We start from the raw sequence: 21638 nt of genomic DNA, 5'->3' as shown, positions 1-21638 counted from the left end.
AAATTTGATATTGGGAATCGGCGAGTCGGCCAGTCTATGAACCGATCCGATACCATAATTTATTAACCCAGAAAAAAATCAAGTTATTTAACCGGATTATTTTATATGTTATTTTTTTTAGGGCTGTCATTCGATTAATATTTAATCGTGATTAATCGCATGATTGTCCATATTTAATGGTGATTAATCACAGATTAATCACAAATTTTTGATCTGTTCAAAATGTACCTTAAAGGGAGATTTGTCAAGTATTTAATACTCTTACGAACATGGGAATGGGCAAATATGCTGCTTTATGCAAATATATGTATATATTTATTATTGGAAATCAATTAACAACACAAAATGATGACAGATATTGTCCAGAAACCCTCACAGGTACTTCATTTAGCATAAAAAATATGCTCAAATCATAACATGGCAAACTGCAGGCCAACAGGCAACAACAGCTGTCAGTGTGTCAGTGTGCTGACTTGATTATGACTTGCCCCAAACTACATGTGATTATCATAAAGTGGGCATGTCTGTAAAGGGGAGACTCGTGGGTACCCATAGAACCCATTTTCATTCACATATCTTGAGGTCAGAGGTCAAGGGACCCCTTTGAAAATGGACATGCCAGTTTTTGCTCTCCAAAATTTAGCTTAAGTTTGGAGCGTTATTTAACCTCCTTTGCGACGAGCTACCAATGGATTCTTAGGTTTTCTAGTTTCATATGATGCCAGTATCTTCACTCTAACTTTAAAACCCGCTATAACCTAAAAATCGCAAGTTGCGTTAAAGAAATGAGTGGCGTTATCGCGTTAACTTTGACAGCCCTAACTAAAATACCACATTTCTTGCAACCCAGGGCACTGATTCACCACCAGTAAGCAGACACAAATTTTAATTTTGTCTTCAAAGAAATACAGGAAAGAACAGTCGTTCATCATAGGAAAATAAGAAAAAAGACCCTAGAGAGTAGAGTTCCTGTACATAGACGCACGTTCTTGATGTTGCAAACAGATACCGAACAGGAAACGATCATCTGTCCATGATTGTGTAGCTTCAACATATCAGTGACATTATTAACCTGTACAAAACATGTTAGTGATTAAAAACAGTAAGAGGGAACATTTAGAGAAAATCTCATCAGGAGTTAGGTTGATGAACATAAAGGGTTTGTCTTTTTAACAGTAGGAGCTGACCTAATGTCATTTCTGGTCACGCTCAGAGCGTCTACCAGGGAAATAAAGCCACGTTCACATCAGCCACTTGTCCTTCTCCTTGTTGAAGTTCTCGGCCCACTGGCGTGTCAGCTCCAAGTAGTGGTCTGACTGGTTGGGTTGGTAGTCCAGGTACAAACGGGTCACTGTTTTCTTGGGTACGGCCTTCTCTATCTGTGTGCCTTCATGCCATTGGTTAAAGGAAGTAATGGTGACGATTTCCGGTCTGACGGACAAGGCCGCCTGCAAGGACGTGTCGTAGTAGCGTCCGTTAACCCGGTTCCTGGTGTTGTGGTTGTTCCACGGCCGAACAGCCGTGTCCACGTACCCCGGGCCGACGCTGGGAATAAACAGCAGATTGTTCCCATCGCAGAAGGACTTGACGGCTTTCCAGTTCTGGTGGGAGGAGCCGAAGGAGAAGCCGTTGGAGGCGAAATAGGTGTATATACCGTCAAAGCCGCTGGCTAGGATGTCGTGCTTGTGGCGCTCCTCCACGATGAGGGCGACGAAAACGCCGTCGTAAGGCGTGCCTCTGATGCTGTGGGAGCCTTTAGCGGTCAGAAGCTCCGACCAGGACTCCGGCGGCGTCAGGTAGGAGTCATAGACGTAAAATAGAGGCAGGACTCGCCCGGTGCTGGACCGGAATCTGTAGAAGGCGCCGTGCTTTCCATACCTGAGAAACATAATAGAAGGAGAATTTTGAGCTGTTAAAATATGCATAGAAAAACATTTTTAAAGCTACTATAGGTAGATTTTTGTGATTATAAGGGTTGCAGTGTTTGTTGGGAACACCAAAATTGTTCAAATCCTGGACAAAGTGGCAGAATTGCTGGCAGAATTACTCTAAATAATAATTGGTGGCTTGTTTCGCTTTGTTGTGTGCTGCTACAGGTTTACTATTTTACTACCACTAGCAGTCGCCAAAGTCAGAAAGTTAAGAATATTCAAATCCTACTCATAGGGGCTTAACGCTAACAGGGGAGAGAACTACAGTAACTCAGGAAATTGAACATTGGCCTATATACATCTAGTAGTAGACATAGAGTCACAGAAGCATTCATTTGAAGTTGTGTCTCTGGTGACCTGGCATTAACATGCGTCCCGAGTGACCACTCGTGATCCGATCTCACTTCCCCGCTCTAAATGCAAATAACCACGTAGTAAACACATGGCTCATACAGCAGACGCTGTGACGTAATATTAAAGGAATGTCAGTAGTAATATCCTACATATTCGTGAATTTGGGTACATTTTATTAACATCAAAATATGAGGTTCTTGTACCGAGAGGATACAGTAGAGCACAGCAGCTGTTTCCATGCCGCGAGGCGGACCAGCGCTCGCGTCTGCCTGTCTATTCAAATGAGGCGCGCAGTTGAGTAGGTGGTCCCCACCGGCTATCGTCTGACGATGATTTAGTTTTTTTACTGGTGAACTAGCATTGTCTCTCAACTCAGTCTGAAGTTGCTAATCAGACTGTAAACAATGAACAGGATGGCCCGGATATCCGCTGGCTATCCCGGAACCCCAGAAATATAGCCCCTTTCCCCCCAGAGGCTTATCTGTCATCAGACAGATAGCCGATGGAGTCCAAGATTGGTTGCACAGAGAGTGTGTATTTTCGGAGCAATGGGATTTTGGAAGCCGTCCCCCGGATGTCTGGCTTGTTAGCTAGCTTGCTAATTCCAACTAACAACAATCACCATTTTCTTTTGTACTGGTCAAATGACCACAGAAAAGAGTTCAATGTCCGTTCTACTCCTATTCCATTTTTATAGTCTATACTAATGTTTCAAATGTAATGATACTCACATGTTGCACCTTTAATACAGCTAAGATTTCACAGGTTGTTTCAGCCATTCAGAAAATATTTACGCTTTACTGAGACCGTTTTTCTGTCCCTTCAATTTTTCTTCCGTCTTATACAGTTGGTCGGCACAGTGGGTTTCTGGAAACATTGGCAGCAACTTAAAAGTCCAGATTCAACTGGAGGCTCTCGAGGCTGAGCTTTGATTTTACTCCAGTCTTGTATCATTATAAACACGGCATCGCTGAGACTCTTTATTCTCGCTCTTAGTCACAGTGTGAGATCACGGGCTTCTTTTTTTTTTACCAGACTACTACTGAATATCTTATGAGATGAAACACTGTCTGATTAGCCTCACAGCCTTTTCCACATCTCTCTCTCCTAAAGCTAACAGATTTTACACGTTGCTTAAGCTGAATATAATCAAATGTTATGAGACAGACAAAGAGTCAGGTTCCCTTTGACACAGACTGGTCGAAGTCAGGGCTAAAGCTACCTGCTGATCCATTACAGTCGGATCACAGGGGAGAGAGACATCTATATTTAACAACCTGCTCCTCATCTTCCCTTTCTCAGACTTCAAGGTTCACCACATCGCCAGACTCCTAACGTCAGATATGGAAAGCAGAGCTACACCCTTCGGTCAGTGAAAGGAAAACACATCTGGCACAGAGAGAGGAAAGCGAAACGTACTTGTCAATAATGTATTTGATGTTGTCATGCATGCTCTGGTCCGTCCGTCCTTTGTATGGCTGTATGTGAAAGGCCACCTGTGCAAAACACAAATATTTGAACACAGGTGTTAACAAAAAAGATCATAAAAGCACAACGTAAATACACAAACAGCTGGAAAAAAAGGTGGTTATGCAGTGAATTTCACACTGAGTTGTTCATTATTCCAATGTATTGTTTGTTTTGATGGACAACCAGTACATGCTTTAATGTTAAAAAAACACATTCTCATCCTGTCTGTCTGAATATACCTGTATTCACCCTCTGTCTGAAACGCTCCGTTTTAGCGCCTGTCTCTTTAAGACCAGTCTGCTCTGATTGGCTTGAGAGAAAAATATGGTGAACCTTTGCAAAGGTAGTTCTCTAGTGCTAGTGCTAGAGCTAAGTGACGTAGAGTAAAAAGGGAGAAAGACCGCTGATGGTAGGCGAAAGGTGGATGGGTCCAACAAATATAGGATTTTTAACCTGTTTTGTTTTGCAAGTTACGTTTGTGGCATTTTTTCCGTAGTTATGTTACGTTATTTCCGTACGCATTTTACTTAGTTTACGTACTTATTTTAACAGGGCCAGCTCTAGGCCTTTTGGTGCCCTAGGCGACCGCAACACACATCATTCATCACAATGGTTTTAAGACAAAAGTTTAGATTTTTATTTTCATAAATAACTGTATTTATTATAATATAAATAAACAATGTGTTCCTGATATTGTAGGCTTAAAAGGGTTTAGTCAGTTTCACTGCAATTTACACTTTTATTAACAAATTAGTGCTGCCAGTTAGATGAAAAAGTGTGAGAAAGAGAGTTACAGGGGTGAAAAGTAAATTTGTTCTTTATTTCTTTATTATTTAATTTGTTACCTCAATGCAGAAAATGAGGAAGGACATCCACTGGCATTTTTTATTATTTTATTTTTTTAAAGGGCAACCAGCGCCCCCCCCAGAAGGTGGCGCCCCCGGCGACCACCTATACGGCCTATATCCCTTAAGCCGGCCCTGTATTTTGATCCCAACCATGATGTTTTTCCTAAACCTAACTAAGTGATTTTGTTGCCTAAACCTAACTGCGGCGTACAAATGACGTGTAATGTCGTGCTATTTATTTAATTTTCCTGTGAGACCGGGTTGTATCAGTAGGCTTACTTAGTTGGACGACGGACGCTATCATAAACTGAAAGTGTCTTCTCCGTACAGCAGCAGCAGCAGAGTAGCAGTGACTCATCACGTGATGAGAGTCAGACGGAGAGTTGAACGAAATCCTGGTAGTTTGGTTAGTGGCCGTTCACAAACATTTACAGACTGTAGCATGGGCTGTCTTGTGATAGGATGTCATTGAGTGTAAAATAGTAAAAGAGCTTTTATTCTACATGGGTATGATTGACAACATTTTGACCACAAATGGTCCTGAAGAAGAGACATGACTGACAACTGTTTGACTACAAATGAATTCATTAACAGTTGAAATGTTGTCAGTCATGTCCATGTGGAAGATAGATAGCAGTATGCTGGTGCTTTCATATTCTTTTGTGCTGATAATTGTTGCCCAGCACCTACAAAGGCTTCATCACCTCTTGATAATTGACAGAGGAAACGTCTCACATGCATTTAACGGCCTTTTCTGCAGTGGACTTCTATTGTATTTATAAGCAGGATATAATAAACCTGCAATAAAAACAGCTTTAACGCCTTTTCATGATTTCGTAAAACATATTGTTCCCGCTGCTCAGTGGTGTGTGAATAATACTGCAGGACTGACTCATCTGACATTTTATTAAGGAGCTGCTGTTTATGTAGATCAGTATTATTGAAGGATTAAGGCGGTGTTCCAGATGGAGCCAGGGGTGTCCTGTTTCTTTTGGTTATCTAAGGCTGCAGCCTACATACTTCACTTTTGATGACTGTTCAACCTAAGTTTTTTTTATTTAAATCTTTTTCTAATGTGGTTTTTAAATACCCTATTGAATCTGGTAGCCGTGTGCTCCTCCCTGAACACACCTGTGTCTGTTTAATGCCTGTGGAGATGTTTGTTGTCTTTCATTACCCTGAAGAAGACTGGCATGTCGAAATGTAGGTAAATTATTAAAACGTTTTTTTGCATTATACTAGTGTGCACTTTTTCACTACTATGGAATTTAATTGTACTGTGGTAAGGGTATGCGTTCCTCGTCTTTCCTCCTCCTAAGCTGTTTACATGTCTAACGAAAATGTATATTATACTAATATTCCCATTTACATGCAGCTGTGCATACTCCGATTAACGTAACTGATTGCGAACACAGCCTCCCTCTTTCATTCCTTCAACCACCTTCTTGGGAAGAGTATTAGATACTTGACAAATCTCCCTTTAAGGTACATTTTGAACAGATAAAAAAATGTGTGATTAATTTGCAATTAAACGCGATTAACTATTTTAATTGGTTGACAGCCGTAATTTGGAATAATAGTGGAATATTAGTGTGCATGTAAACATAGTCATTGAAGGGAGCTGCTCATCAAACATTTCTCTACAGCACAACTCCACAGCATCCCTTTGAGTTTGCATGTCATAAATATTGCATTTATTTTAGGAATTTCAGTGAAGTTCTTTTTGCCTTTTCCTACTTATTGATACAGGTTGACTGAATATGCTTAGATTCTTGTATGAGCACTTGTGTGTTTGGTTCACAAACGGTATAAAAATAATCTCCTATTGGAGAGGCACCTCGGTCCAAGAGCCATCAGTCATCAAAGAGGAAACAGGCGGGCAAACAGTGTCCTTTTCCTCCTTATAGTATAAAGATAGAAGGAGACAGAAGCTAAGTTTAGCCTGCAGGATTTCTTGAAAATGGAGCTGAGAGGGAGGAGGAGGAGGAGAGAACAAGAGAAGAAGATGCTCACTATCCCCACAGCCATGTCCCGTATTATCGTCTCATCTGTCAACACATTCGGGTGAAACAGGACGACATCTATTCCACTGACCCAAGTGTCTTAGAAATCCCTTTTTAGCTGCTTCTCAGTAATAACTCAGACTTCAGATTTCAGATTTATGTGATCCAGAGGGAATTCTGGTTCAGGTTTCTTCAGAAGAACTAAATCACCAGAGCTGGAGGTATGAGCATGATTTGACAGAGTACACTGTGTTATGTTCTCTGGCTGAAGGAGCTGAAAGCTGAGTGATTGATGCCGTCTGTCATCCAGGATCAACTGTGGTACGCTTGTTTGCTTCAGTCACAAAAGAGAGAGAAAAAAAAGGGTCGACTGCAGCTCAGCGGCAAACAGTGAAGCATTGACAGAGCTGTCGAGCCACAAACACCGAGCGCACGACGCCCACTCCATCTTTCAAAAGAGGCTGCAAGGTCTTCCTAAACAGTTTCCATGGCAACGCGGCGGCGTTTTGGCGCCCGGGCTCGGGCTCGTCAGCTGTCTCGACTGGTTGGAAATCGTGAAAGGCCAGTGAGGTAAGACGCCACTCAATCTGTTCCCGTTTGGCTGAATAAAAGCACGGATGGGCGCGGATGAAAAGTGCTTTGTTTGCTCAGATCGCCTCACGTTGTGATGTGACGGCGACAGACTCTCATATTTACATGCCAGGCCTCAGGTGTGTCGACGCCGCCGCCGCCTCAACAACAACAACCCTCCTGACGGTTCCTTCAGATGATGACAAACACTGACCTGAGGCGATGATGATGTTATATCATCATGATGGTGCGTGCCACATTATATCAGCTTATTATGTAAATGGAGATGATACATTCAAATGTGCAGATGCAAAAGAAAAAATAAAGTGTCTGTGCGAGGCAACTTCGCTCCATGAGGGTCTGGAAATGGCCACAGAATAACCAGAAATAATCAGCATAATGTGCACATAACACATCCATATTTACCTTCTAATCTGTGATGCTTTATACTAAAAGACACCCACAGGAGAAACCCAGGCACAAATAAGCTTTTCTCTGGACAATTTAAAGACGAAATAATTCTCTCTTACGACAGGCGCATTTTCTCATTACAACTCTATGTCATCGTAATGGGACAATTTTGTCATCATAATGTGTCAGTTTGTAATTACAACTAGACGCTTTAAAGAGTTATCATACACATGCCCTTCAGCCTCCTACACACTTGTAAAGAGGACCTATTATGCTTTTGGGCTTTTCCTTTAGTGTGTTAATATAGTTACATTGTGCATGTAAACGGTCTGCAAAAGTTACAAACACTCAAAGACAGAACTGCATTGTGTGCTGTGCTGTACAATGTGTCACAATTAGGGCTGTCAAATATTTAATCACAATTAATCACTTGATTGTCCACAGTTAATCGTGATTAATCACACATTTTTATCTGTTCAAAATGTACCTTAAAGGGAGATTTCTCAAGTATTTAATACTCTTGTCAACATAGGAACTGGCAAATATGCTTTCTTTATGCAAATGCATGTGTATATTTATTATTGGAAATCAATTAACAACATAAACCAATGACAAATATTGTCCAGAAATCCTCACAGGTAATAAATAAACTCCCAACGTAGGTTTACTTAGTTTTTAGGTTTACTTACACAACAATAGTACTTGATTAGGGTTAGGAAAAGATCATGATGTGGGTTAAAATAAGTATGTTTTTTATGTAAAATAAGTACGTGTGTTACGTAACTTGCGTTAATTAAGTACAGAAGTTACGTCAGGAAACTAAAAATAAGTCAACATTGACACAGGGCACTAACAGTAGTCTCCTGGGTGAAAGTCTGTGTTTGTTTGACCTGTCCAAATCAAATCCCCCCCGACCTATGTCAGCGGCTCTGACCGTCAGATGCTAAAGGTTGCCTTGGTGTGTCGGTACCAGACACCGAGGGGCACTGACCAAGCGTCAGTATTTGACAAGTTGGGAGTGAGAATGGGTCGAGAGCACATGTAATTGTGTGTTGACTATAAAAGGAAGAAAGGCTCGATCAGTTCATTAAAATAGTCAAATCCCATCTGACAAAACTGCAAAATATTTATCATTAAAACAAGAAAGCTTCCTTGTTATAGTGAGAGGTTTGTTGTCATTAAAGATGATACGTCCGTGCTCTACTACAGTTTTCATTTCTCTCTCCTTGTTTGCTGCTAGCACCCTGACATCAACATTTCACTGTTCAAACAGGGTCAATCTATGCTTAATTAGTGAGGATGGAGCGCTGGAGGGGATTATAGATCAGTCTGTGTCCTCCTGTTTGTCTCAACCAGTGGTCTGGTCCGGATGGAATTAGGAACAACGATTAGCGATGCACCGAGTGCAAAATTATGGGCCGATATCGATGTTTAAAACAAAGGTTTGGCCGATAGCTGATACTGATGTTTTGTCGTTGGTTATTTTGTTGTTATTTATTCCCCCTTTGGTGCTAGGGAAACAAAGACATCTTTATAAAAAAATAACTGAACTGTCTTCACTCTTTAAGTCATTCAGCCCTGCATTCATGCAATTTATGTAACAAGCTTTAAAATAACCTTCTTTCACATGAAAGATAACTGCTTCAAAATCCCTTTTAGCCTGTAAACAACTGCCTACTCTATGAGAGGGATTTATTACCTATAGCCACCCAACAAAAACATTTTGTGAAACTTAAATTAAATGTAATTATTACATTTGTTGAATACTTGATTCTGATTGGTCAATCACAGCATTTTACGATCTATTATTTCTTTACAGCAGACTGTTGCTATGTATAACAGACCGTTGCTTTGTATAAAAGACTGTTGCTATGTATATCAGACCGTTGCTATGTATAACAGACTGTTGCTATGTATAACAGACTGTTGCTATGTATAACAGACTGTTGCTATGTATAACAGACCGTTGCTATGTATAACCGACCAGTGCTTTGTATAACGGACCGTTGCTATGTATAACAGACCTTTGCTATGTATAACAGACCGCTGTTATGTATAACAGACCGTTGCTATGTATAACAGACCGTTGCTATGTATAACAGACCATTGCTATGTATAACAGACCATTATTATGTATAACAGACCGTTGCTTTGTATTACAGACCGTTGCTTTGTATAACAAACTGTTGCTATGTATAACAGACCGTTGCTCTGTGTAACAGACCATTGCTATGTATACCAGACCGTTGCTATGTATAATGGACCGTTGCTATGTATAGCACACCGTTGCTATGTATAACAGACCATTGCTATGTATAACAGACCGTTGCTATGTATAACAATCGTGCTATGTATAACAGACTGTTGCTATGTATAACAGACTGTTGCTATATATAACAGACCGTTGCTATGGGCGCAGTACTGATGTCGGACTTTGGAGGACAGTTTTTGTGTTAAATTATTGATTTCTTAAGTTAGTGGCCGTGTAATAAGCAGGATAATATACAGCTAGCGGGTCATTGTTGTGAAATAAACCACATTCAGATGGTTTTATTTCACAACAATGGCCGGCTCGCTGTACATTATCCCTTATTTAAATCAGCAGCTAACAACACAACGTTTAGCCGGCACAAAATGAATGCAACACATAAACATCGGCCACTGCCATCGGTGAATGTCATCTTATTTGCCGATAGGGTGATTGGGGCCAACGAGGCGAAAATAATTGGATACCAATGTTTGGTCGATAAATCGGTGCATCCCTAACCCTCATCACACCTCATTTTGCATTTGAATATTAACAGAGAAACTCCTCTTTTGTCAAAAGCACTATAACAAATGACATGCAAGGCACACATATATGACACTGTCAGAGAAAACGCACACACCCACACACACACCCACACACACACACATGACTGCTCACAAACACAGACTTCAGCCTGTATTTCTGTCAGCGGCAGCTCTGGTGCACTGAAACACTGGAGCATTAGCCCTCAGGTCAGCTGTGAGATACACACTGTTGTGTAAGTCTGACTGAGACACACAGAGAGACCCAGTTCTCCGTCTAAGACTTCCATATAAGGAGCAAGAAAGTAGACGGAGGGAAAGCTCTTCTGTCCCTCTTAATGCTGAATCTACAGACTGAGCTCAGCTTGTTTTGCCCCTGCTGTCTCAAGCACCTTCAGCACATTACGGCTTTATGATATCTGGTCTGAGTGCTAAAGTAGATGTGACTTTGTTCGATGGAGTGGTGCATCGAAACAGACAATCTACCCGACAGCACTTCTAGCTTTAAAAACAGCTATTGGAACATTTTCATCTCTCTGCAACCTCCATATTATTACTATAAATGTCAGGTTTTGAGGTCAGAGCATCAAAATTGAAGATGCCGCTGGGACCCGCTGGGTAGATAGCAGTTTCTTCGCTGTCAGGAGATCTCAGTGGACCAGAATGCAATGCAGCTGCAAGACATGCTGCATTTTGATTAAAGGGCATGACACACTTTTTCTCAAGTGGGAAAAAAAAAATGCAGTTTTAAAGGGTAACTTCTGTATTTTTCAACCCTGTTTTCCTATGTTTTGGTGTCTAACTGACTGGGCATACACTGCACAATTTTGGAAATATTGTTGTGTACTTCCTACTCCTACTGTACGAGTAGATCGTTCACGATGTAAAGACAAAGCTCACGATTTATGTGCTCACGCTGTACGGTCTGATCGTCAACCACGACCTGAGTGCTCACACTGTACGTGTAAAATAGAAAAAAACACTGCCGTCGGCCTCTGTAGACTATTCTGTCCGTTGACAGTTGTCAATAAAGATTTGTTTGAAAGCTCTGAGGCAGGTTAAGTTTGTTTGATAGCAGAGGTCAGTACGGGTCACAATGCTAACAAGGCAGAAATGTGCTGCCTTTATCATCTGTGTCATCCTGTCTGCTGAAACGTCTAAAAAAGAGGTACCGGCGTAACGTTATATGGACTCGCAGGTGGTAAGGAAGACGTGGACAGTATGGCTTTTGCAGAGAGAATTGGAGGTAAGTTAGCTACATTTTACTATGTCCGACGGCTAGTCGGGAGAAGTTAATCGGTCCTCGGTCTCCCCTGTACACTGCACGGCAAACGATGCCCGACAAAGCTGAGATTTGGTCAGACTTGAGTCCTGTGGCTCAAAATTCAGAAGCCAGAAACAGGTTAAAATCGTACAATGTATTCCCAGCTTCATAGGGACAACAATTCCTGAAATTGGTCCAGTATTGAGGAAGAGCGCTGTAGACGACAGCTGTTCACACACTGCAATGTGGTGCTATTGGGGCAAGCTGGCACGTCATTTACGTCCACTAAAAGTGCTGTTTTTTGCCATGACAGGCTCTGATTGTTATTATAAGTGTCACATTATGGAAAAAGAGTCTCGCTCAAGGAGAAGTCTCATTCTGAAATCTGGCGAGGTGACGTGTTGCCGGAAGACAATGGTGGAACAGTGGAATACATCCATGGTGGAAACAAGTGCCAGCCGGACAGAGTTTGTTGTGTTGGAGTACAGAAAGCGTAGCTTAGTGTTGTCTAAAAGATTTTTAATGTCATGGCTGAATATTTAGATTTCGACAATGTGGATGAGGTCTTTGAATTTGTTAGCTGCCCGTATAAACTGCTCCACAAAACAGACATGGTTTGCAGACAGCAATGAAACGGGTCAATCGGATGTCAACTCAATGTCCTGAAAAATAATGTGTTTTAAATCTTGTATGCACAAAGAACTAACTTGTCACACACAATTTAAAAAAAACAAGATGTTGTTCTTGGCTTTAACATTTAACTGTCACTGGCAAATCATTCATTCAGTAAATCATCAGAAAGGAAAAAACATACCGGTTGTCTCACCAGTTACCTTGATGCTGTGCCTGTGGGCGGCGTCCATGACAGCAGGAACCAGGTCCTCGGTGGGCTCCCCGTGGTCGTCTGCCACCCCGGGAGGATACCAGGACAAAACCAGCACCCCTACAACACCACAGCAGGAGGAGGAACACTGATCTGAGTACAGTCAGGTATGAAGAATGTATGGAATGATGTTGGAGGTTAAAGCACTTGTTTTGTTGGGGGATTGAGGCACATGCAGGAAATGTTAACTTCTTGGATGTGGCGTTAAAGGAACAGCGTGTAGCATTTTGGGGATCTATTAGCAGAAATGGAATATAATAACTATGTTTTCATTAGTTGTTGATGTATAATCTCCTGAAACTAAGAATCGTTGTGTTTTTGCTAGCTTAGAGTGAGCTGTTCATATCTAAATAGGGAGACTTTGTCACAGTGGCTTAGTCACGGCCGGGCGTTCCATTAACTGTAATGTAAACCCATCGAAGGCAACAGTAAATTCTCCGAGAAAGTGCGCCCGGAGTGTAGTGACATACTGTAGTTTAAAGAGTGAAAGAGACACACCGAGTGGGTGGGAGACGAGGTGGATGGGTCCAACAAACACAAGGCGTCATGTTACAATCAGCTGTTCATTCATGTCCCGTGTTCACAACGTTAAGTGTCATTTTCACTGTACAAATGCAGTTGTTTTTTTTAAACCCAACCATGTATTTCTTTCCTAAACCTATAGTGGCTTTGATGCCGAAAAATAAAAAGACGCCAAGGGGCGTGACAAAGCGGTGGTCTGTGATGAGTTGGGATGAGAAACTTTTGGGTATTCAGTTGGTTGCAATCTGCAACCACACCACTAGATACCACCAAATCCTACACACTGTACATTTAAAAAGTAAATTATGAGTGTCAGTAAGTGTTCTTCATTAATATTTACAAATAAAAAAACTGAAACTCACTATTTTTTCTATTATTATTATTATTATTATTATTCAATCAATGTGCACCTTTAAAATTTAAAGGCTACTGTAGAAACATGGCGGCCGGCTTTGTGAAGAGGACCCGCTCCCTATGTAGATGTAAACGGCTCATTCTAAGGTAATGAAAACACTACGATTTTTATTTTCAGGTGATTATACACGAAAGAAAACATACTTATTAATATTATATTTCTGCCAATCGATCCCCCTAAATGCTACACACTGCTCCTTTAAAGGTCCCCTATCGTGCTAATTTTCAGGTTCATACTTGTATTTTGTGTTTCTACTAGAACATGTTTACATGCTGTAATGTTAAAAAACCCGCTTTATTTTCATCATACTGTCTGCTTGAATATACCTGATTCACCCTCTGTCTGAAACGCTCCGTTTTAGTGCATTTCAACAGAATTGTACGGGATTGCGTTGCTAGGCAACAGTTTGGATCCATGTTTACTTCCTGTCAGCTGATGCTATTAACATACACTGCAAACGGCTATAAACCGGGACACATTTAGAATGCTTATGTTTAAAACTGTGTAATGGTCTAAATATTGTATATTTGTGACATCACAAATGTACAGAAATCCTAACGGCTTGTTTCAAATGCACAATTTCTGAATACAGGCTGTGTGTATTTCTCCTTATATTGAGCGTTTTGATAGTTTAACAGGATTTATAAAACACTTAAACCTGCTTTATAATATAAAAGACATGAAAATATAACTTTTTACAATATGGGACCTTTAAGATGAATATTTTCTGGTTCTGCTTTTGTTTGAGAACCTTGGGCGTCTATCCAATTAACAGATCAGCAATAAAAGCTATGGCTTTAACTTTCTTTAGACTATTTTTGGATGTTAAAGGAGTGTAAACCTGTAGAACCAGTGTAGGGTTGCAAGAAGTACCTGCTGCAGCCGCCTCTATCTGGGCCATGTGTGCCTCCAGCACCGTGGGGTCTCTGGAGCTGTAGGGTCCCAGCTCCGGGTAGAAACTGGAGGCAACATCATCCGGAGGTGTGTGCCTTCCTTGGGCATGACTGGCTGCGATCTTGGGGTCCCAGTGCGGCACCAGCACGTGATCCCAGTGGATGTACTTGTTGTCCATGCTGGGAGAGCCGTACCACAGGTAGTAGAAGATGTGCACGTCGTAGAAGATGCTGTAGTCTCGGTCGGATCTGGTGAAAACCACCTTGGTGTCGCTGCTGCTGCCCATGTGGAACTGGCCCGGCGACACCACCACCGCGTCCTTCACGTCTAGCCGCCTCCTGTCGGCGGATCTGTCCCCGATGAAGTCCATACCGGGGGCCAGGTCCGAGAAGCCGTCGCTGGGCTTCAGAGTCCGGAGCCCCATCATGGCTCCGAAGATGAAGAGCGTGAAGAGGAAGAGAGCCACCAGAGCCTTCCTGCGGAGCCGCGTCATGGTGTCGCTGTCCGCGGTGCTGATGCTGCTGCTGCTGCTGCAGACACACAGACAGTAACACGGGTCCTCTCAATGCCAGCTGCAGAGCATCTATGCAGTCATCGGGTTTCAGCGTCGAGCAGGTGAAATAAAGACGGTTACTGCTGCAGGATCCGGCCTGTTAAACGCGAAGCATTTCACTTCCATCACCACCATCACCACGACCTGAAGGCATCCTGCTGGCACTAGAACGCTTCAGTAATAAACCGCCTCCTCGCACAGCCGCGTTTGGTTTTAGTTTCCCCCATCCTCTCCTCTTCCAGAAAAAAGTACAAAAATCGATTTCATCAGTCAACAGTTCCCTCATGTGTCTGTCTGCAGACAACAGTCTGGTCACAGCTCCTGTAAAGCTCTAATAATAAAGAGAGTCTGGTTGTTACCTTTGTGTTCCGTCCAATGGCTGCTTCTGCTTCTCTTCCTGTCATCTCATCATCTTTATTATTACATCACATCATATAGCTTCTCTCTGTTCTGCTGCATTAGAGAGAAACGCTGTTTTTTACTGAGTGTTGATGCTCAACGAGAGAATGAAACATTTGTTTCTGTGGTGCGAGCAGGAGGGAGGAGGAGGGAGGAGGGATTAACCCCCAACCGGAAAGTCAGACATGTATGAGGGGCGATTAATGCCACAAGAGAAGCAGGAAGGGGGAGCTGTTGGGATTCATCTCTTAAAGGGTAACTTCTGTATTTTTCAGCCTGGACCCTATTTTCACATGTTTTAGTGTCTAACTGACTAATCGGGAATTTTTTTTTTGAAATTGGTCCAACTTTGAGGGATAATTCTGTAACCAGCAGCCGCGAAACGAGCTGCAAGGGCAAGTGAGCAGCCTCAATGTGTAACGTTATGTCCACTAAAAGTGCTTGTTTTTGCCACTGACAGGCTCAGATTGATATTATAAGTGTCTGACAACCTTATGGAAAGAACCCTACAAAGAAATAAAATGTTTTTTTACCTTTAGCTTGTTCTGGTCTGTTTATTGTTGTGTCCAAGTCCCGCTCAAGGAGAAGTCTGGTTGTGAAATCTGAATATCCCTATACTCTTGCTCAAATAAATATGAGCAGCCATCGAATTCAAAGACCTCATCCACATTGTGGAAATCATCTAAATATTCAGACATGACACTGATTTTTGTCATGGCAAAAACAAGCACTTTTAGTGAATGACGGTGCCAGCTTGCCCCAATGGCACCACATTGCAGCATGTGAGCAGCTGCCACCATGGATGTATTCCACTATTCCACCGTTGTCTTCCGGCAACACTTCACCTCGCCAGACTTCAGAACGAGACTTCTCCTTGAGAGAGACTCTTTCTATAATGTCAGACACCTATAATAACAATCAGATCCTGTCGTGGCAAAAACAAGCACTTTATGTGGATGTAAAGCACCATATTGCAGCCTGTGAGGTCAGGTTGAAAAATACTGAAGTTACCCTTTAAATGCTACTTACATATGAAGAAGCATGTCTGTGTTGCCTACAGAAATGGTATTCTGGGAAAACGTTTTATTGGTCTCTAATTTCCTCATGATTTCATGATTTTTTAAAGAAGCTTCCTGGAAAGAGCTAAGAAGTACTACCTGGAGCTAGTTATAGGTAGTACAGCAACTGAAACAACTGAAATATAGCTATTCAATAAATGATGGAAGTGTTGACAGTGGGCGGGAGTGGATTTTTGTTACTTCACACTATCCATCCATCCATCTTCAACCGCTTATCCGGGATCGGGTCGCGGGGGCAACAGCTCCAGCAGGGGACCCCAAACTTCCCTTTCCCGGGCCACATTAACCAGCTCTGACTGGGGGATCCCGAGGCGTTCCCAGGCCAGAGTAGAGATATAATCTCTCCATCTAGTCCTGGGTCTTCCCCGTGGTCTCCTCCCAGCTGGTCGTGCCTGGAACACCTCCCAAGGGAGGCGCCCAGGAGGCATCCGTGCTAGATGCCCGAACCACCTCAACTGGCTCCTTTCGACGCAAAGGAGCAAGGACTCTACTCCGAGTCCCTCACGGATGACTGAGCTTCTTACCCTATCTCTAAGGGAGACGCCAGCCACCCTCCTGAGGAAACCCATTTCGGCCGCTTGCACCCGCGACCTCGTTCTTTCGGTCATGACCCAACCCTCATGACCATAGGTGAGAGTAGGAACGAAGATTGAACGGTAGATCGAGAGCTTTGCCTTCCGGCTCAGCTCTATAGTGTTACTTCACACTAATCATAGGTAAAAGACTGTTACAGTGTGTTTAATTGGTCCACTTCCACTTAATTCATATCAAACTAATTGGTAGCGTAACCTTGTCTTTTAGGCATGCTTCAATATCTAACCAGGCAGAACCTGATGAATCGACCAGATACCAAACATGAGAAGCTAGCTGGTATAGTTTAATTTAGTCACAATCTCTCCCTGATCTAATGGTCATTGCAACTTTGCAAATCTAAGTCGTGGTCTCTTACGAGAAGTTATGTTTACATTTTTCATCACAGGTTTTATCTCTGGAGACACAGAGCAGTGTTTTGATTTTCAAATCATGATTTCACAGCGGAACATTTTCGAAATGCTCCTAAGACATTTGAGTCACTTAATAAGACATGACACTACAATGCCTACAGTGAGTAAAAACCTGTGACTTTGTTGTTAATGCAGCTTTTCTTTTAATCTCATCCCTTCACTGTGGCACTAATCACTCCTCATACAGGCGTGTTGTTTTTTTGTTGAAAATGTAATACCTTTTGTCTCACAGATGCTCCTGTGAATTTTAGTGAACTACATTGATTGATTTCTTTCTTTCTTTTCACGTCATGCACACAAAATACCCAACCTTCATGGGTTTACAAGACACCTATAAATACAGTTGCAGTGGTCAAACATTTCATTCAATTACAGGTTATTTTACTGCTCGGTCTGAAACAAATATTCTGCCTTCTCTTGGCTAATAAAATCAGCTACTAAAAAGTTTCCTTCCTGTAGCACAATTCAAGTTTTTCAAAGTCATCCAGCCAAAAGAAATCAACATAAATGGAGGTCATTTTTACTAAAAAGTACATCCCTTATGTCCCCGTAGACAGGGCAGTAAAACAAAAAGCAAACATCAGAGCTTTAATTCTTACTATCCATTAATATCATAAAGAAATTAATAATGACTTTTGTTTCCTGAAAGTGCTGTTTGTAAATGATATATACATCTTTCTTTGGTTTATTTGTGAACCAGTATGGTATCATTGTGGTCTTGGGTGGTCTCAGTGAATACATGCTTGAAGTGACATCTAGTGGGGAAGATAAAATAGTGCATTTATTATCTTCATGCTTGTGGGTGTAGCTATTAGTCCCCGTCCACTGAGGCTGGCCATTATCTTCCAACAGCCTTTGAGAGTAGATTATTGTCCCTGGATGGACTGCATGTCCACATCTCGCCCATAGATGGTGCCTCTAGATTTAGAACAGAATGAAATTACACAGGAGACCCCATTTTGTTTTGACGTGGATGTTTTTACATTAAGAAATATTACAAATGGATCAATTTCAAGTTTGATTTAGTGACAACTAAAGGTCATTTATTTTGTGAGCAACTTTTTAAATAGTTTTGTCACAAGCATATGTTTAAAAATGCAAAAACTAGGACAAAAAAAAGAAGGGAAAAAAAGACAAAACAAGACACAAAACACAGTCCCATCCATCACTGTTGCTGCTTTGCAATTCGTAAAGTAGGACATTTAAGTTGTCAATTATGTATATATAAACAGGTACAGTCTATCCTTTAGGTTGATTTAAAACATGATATTTTTGACACAATCAACATTTCTAAAACAAATACTGTATAATACTGTTTCCATTTTACAATAAACATTTTCTTAGCTGAAGTCTGGCCAGAAAAAACATATTTTGATATCTTGACAGATTAAGGAGTGAGTGAAGACAATTATTTTTGTATTTTATTTTTACGAGAATAGTTTACTGATTAATGTGATGACAGTGGACGATTCCGACGTATCCTATAGATTTGCATGACTAATTGGACATGGATCAATAATCAGCTTCATGCCAAATCTTTCAAAGGAATTTCAATGGCCTCGAGACCATATATCAACAACAGTGTCGTCCTAAAAATGTGAATGATTTATACTGTAAATAGTTTATCGTTGCAGAAATGTCCCAAAAGGAAGTGTTTGTTTTGTTCGTGGAGCTGTCCCCGGTGCTGAAACAGCCCTTTTGTTGCATCCAATGCTCCACCCTTTGTGTGACGGAGGCTACTGATGAGGTTATACTGTACAGGGATGGAGCATTGTCTGTTGTTTTCCTCCTTTCAACACTTTCTATGTGCACCTGTAGGTAATTGCATCTGTGCTAATTAGGAGGCAGCAATTATGAGCTCATAATTCCAACATCAAACTTTTATTCACATCATTTATATGCATGGCCATGTCACCATACGCTTTGATTAACTATATCATTTGCATTAAACATTTCTTTTTTTTCATACAATGCCTATAAAAAGTTTAGAAAATAATATTCATCCTTTGAACTTCCCGCTGGAGGCTGGAGATATTCTACATTTTTCTTATTGCCATAAAAACCTCACAAAAAAAACAGAACCAACAATGACTTGTGCCATAGAGCTCAATTGTTGTCTTAAAAACTATTAAAAATACATCAATGAGTCACACTGTTGCACTGGCTGACATGTTCCTTCAGAGTTTATTTTGACTCAATCCCACAAACACCATCCTGCTGCCACAAAATACTCACTAGAGCACCAAATGTGGATTAATCCGCCGTTGAAAATAGTCCCCAATAAATGCACAAATTCCTCCTGTCTGAGTGACATTTGTTAAAAATTGAAGATAGGATAAGGAAGTCAGAAAGTATTGAGAGATGTACTAACCCAGTCTTGTTTTTGGTCTTTTTGTGGGATTTGTTGTCAATAAGAAAAAATGCAGAATAACAGCAACTGTATCCTTTTAAATTGGATTAGAGCAGTTGTTTTTATATTGGCGCCATCTGCTGGTAGTGTCAGAAGGGCCCCAGTGGTAGGCAGCAATAAGATAAGATAAGATAAGATAAGATAAGATAAGATAAGATAAGATCGCTGCTTTTTGCAGATGATGTGGTCCTGTTGGCATCATCGGTCTGTGACCTCCAGCACTCACTGGATTGGTTCGCAGCCGAGTGTGAAGCGGCTGGGATGAGGATCAGCACCTCTAAATCTGAGGCTATGGTTCTCAGCAGGAAACCAGTGGATTGCCTACTCCGGGTATGGAATGAGTCCTTACCCTAAGTGAAGGAGTTCAAGTACCTGAGGGTCTTGTTCGCGAGTGAGGGGACTATGGAACGTGAGATAGGCTGGAGAATCGGAGCAGCGGGGGGCAGTATTGCATTCGCTTTACCGCACCGTTGTGACGAAAAGAGAGCTGAGCCGGAAGGCAAAGCTCTCGATCTACCGGAAAATCTTTGTTCCTACTCTCACCTATGGTCATGAGGGCTGGGTCATGACCAAAAGAACTAGATCGCTGAAATCGGCCAAAATGGGTTTTCTCAGGAGGGTGGCTGGCGTCTCCCTTAGAGATAGGGTGAGAAGCTCAGTGATCCATGAGGGACTCGGAGTAGAGCCGCTGCTCCTTTGCGTTGAAAGGAGCCAGCTGAGGTGGTTCTGGCATCTAGTAAGGATGCCCCCTGGGAGGTGTTCGGGGCATGACCAGCTGGGAGGAGGCCATGGGGAAGACCCAGGACTAGGTGTAGAGATTATATCTCCACACTGGCCTGGGAACGCCTCGGGATGCACATGGATGTATGAAATGCACCGGGTGTTCTATTACCTACAATATAAACCCATCAGCAGCAACAGTAAATGCTCCGAGAAAGTGCGCCAGGAGTGTGGTGACGTAGTTTAAAGAGCAAAAAGACACACACTGGGTGGAAGAGAGGGGAGGTGGATCCAACAAACACAGGGCCTTCATCCAGGAGACCGCTGTTTGTGTCCCGAGGGTCACGTTCGTGTCCCGTGTTAACAACGTTTAGTGTCATTTTCACTGTACAAACGTACTAGTTTTAAGCCCAACCATGTAGTTCCTTCCTAAACCTAACTACAGTGGTTTTGTTGACAAAAATAAAGTAACGCCGAGGGGCGTGACAAAGCGGCGGTATGTGACGAGTTGGGATGAGAACATGTTAAATAACTGCACAACGTTGAAAAAAATTATATTGATGGTCTGAAAGCAACACATAGACTGCACCAATCTTCATCACAATTATTTAATTTTATGCCATCAGGGTCATTTGAAAGATGCTATAAACACATCAAAATCACACACAGTGTAGCTTTGAAAATGTTCAATGTCCACCATATTGACATCTGGTGAAACTGAATCTGTTTTCACGATCCTTAAAAAATCTTGTCATGTTCCTTTAATGGACAGGTCCCTTTGCTAAAGAAGGCTTGTCATTGTTGGCTGTTTGGCCCCGAGGCGGCCAGCAGCAGCCGTTCCTACCTAGAGGCTTGTTGTGGGAGGGATATCTGTCACAACATGGCAGCACGTTATGGATTTGTTATTGATCAGGTTTATTGATTGATTGCCCTCTGGAGGAAGGGGTGAGAGGTGAGCTGACAGGCTTCCCGTGGGGCCGCCGCTTATTTTCCCCCTCTGCTGCAACACACGAGGGCCCAGAAACAGTCACTGAAGAGTGTTTTAAACCGTATTCCGTTACATTCACAACATAAATACTGTAGATTCTGAATGCTTTAATATGAACTTACTCTCTCTG

General features: G+C 41.9%; 2 protein-coding genes and 1 long non-coding RNA gene across 4 annotated transcripts in view; 1 reads left to right on the top strand and 2 right to left on the bottom strand.

The window, feature by feature from the left end:
- rpl15 (ribosomal protein L15) overlaps positions 1-21638 on the bottom strand; it is a 332935-nt gene that overhangs the window by 141325 nt on the left and 169972 nt on the right. The gene's annotated exons all lie outside the window — the stretch shown is intronic.
- maneal (mannosidase endo-alpha like) lies at positions 870-15465 on the bottom strand. Of its 2 annotated transcripts, XM_074613847.1 has the most exons (5): positions 15268-15465; positions 14335-15143; positions 12475-12584; positions 3705-3781; positions 870-1878 (listed from the first exon to the last, which is right to left on the bottom strand). In XM_074613847.1, exons 2-5 carry the CDS (start codon positions 14846-14848, stop codon positions 1242-1244), a joined length of 1338 nt encoding a protein of 445 aa, XP_074469948.1. In that variant the 5' UTR covers positions 14849-15143; positions 15268-15465; the 3' UTR covers positions 870-1241. The 2 variants fall into 2 exon arrangements, with proteins under 2 accessions (XP_074469948.1, XP_074469947.1); XM_074613846.1 differs by having other exon boundaries at positions 14335-15465.
- On the top strand, positions 7183-14326 carry LOC141754621 (uncharacterized). Its single transcript, XR_012590686.1, has 3 exons — positions 7183-7423; positions 12471-12631; positions 13189-14326. It is a non-coding gene; the product is annotated as an uncharacterized LOC141754621 (long non-coding RNA).

The sequence above is a fragment of the Sebastes fasciatus genome, chromosome 17 (assembly GCF_043250625.1).
Source record: "Sebastes fasciatus isolate fSebFas1 chromosome 17, fSebFas1.pri, whole genome shotgun sequence".
Taxonomy (NCBI): domain Eukaryota; kingdom Metazoa; phylum Chordata; class Actinopteri; order Perciformes; family Sebastidae; genus Sebastes; species Sebastes fasciatus.
Note: the sequence above shows the minus strand (reverse complement) of the source record. Positions and strands in the feature narration are given on the sequence as shown.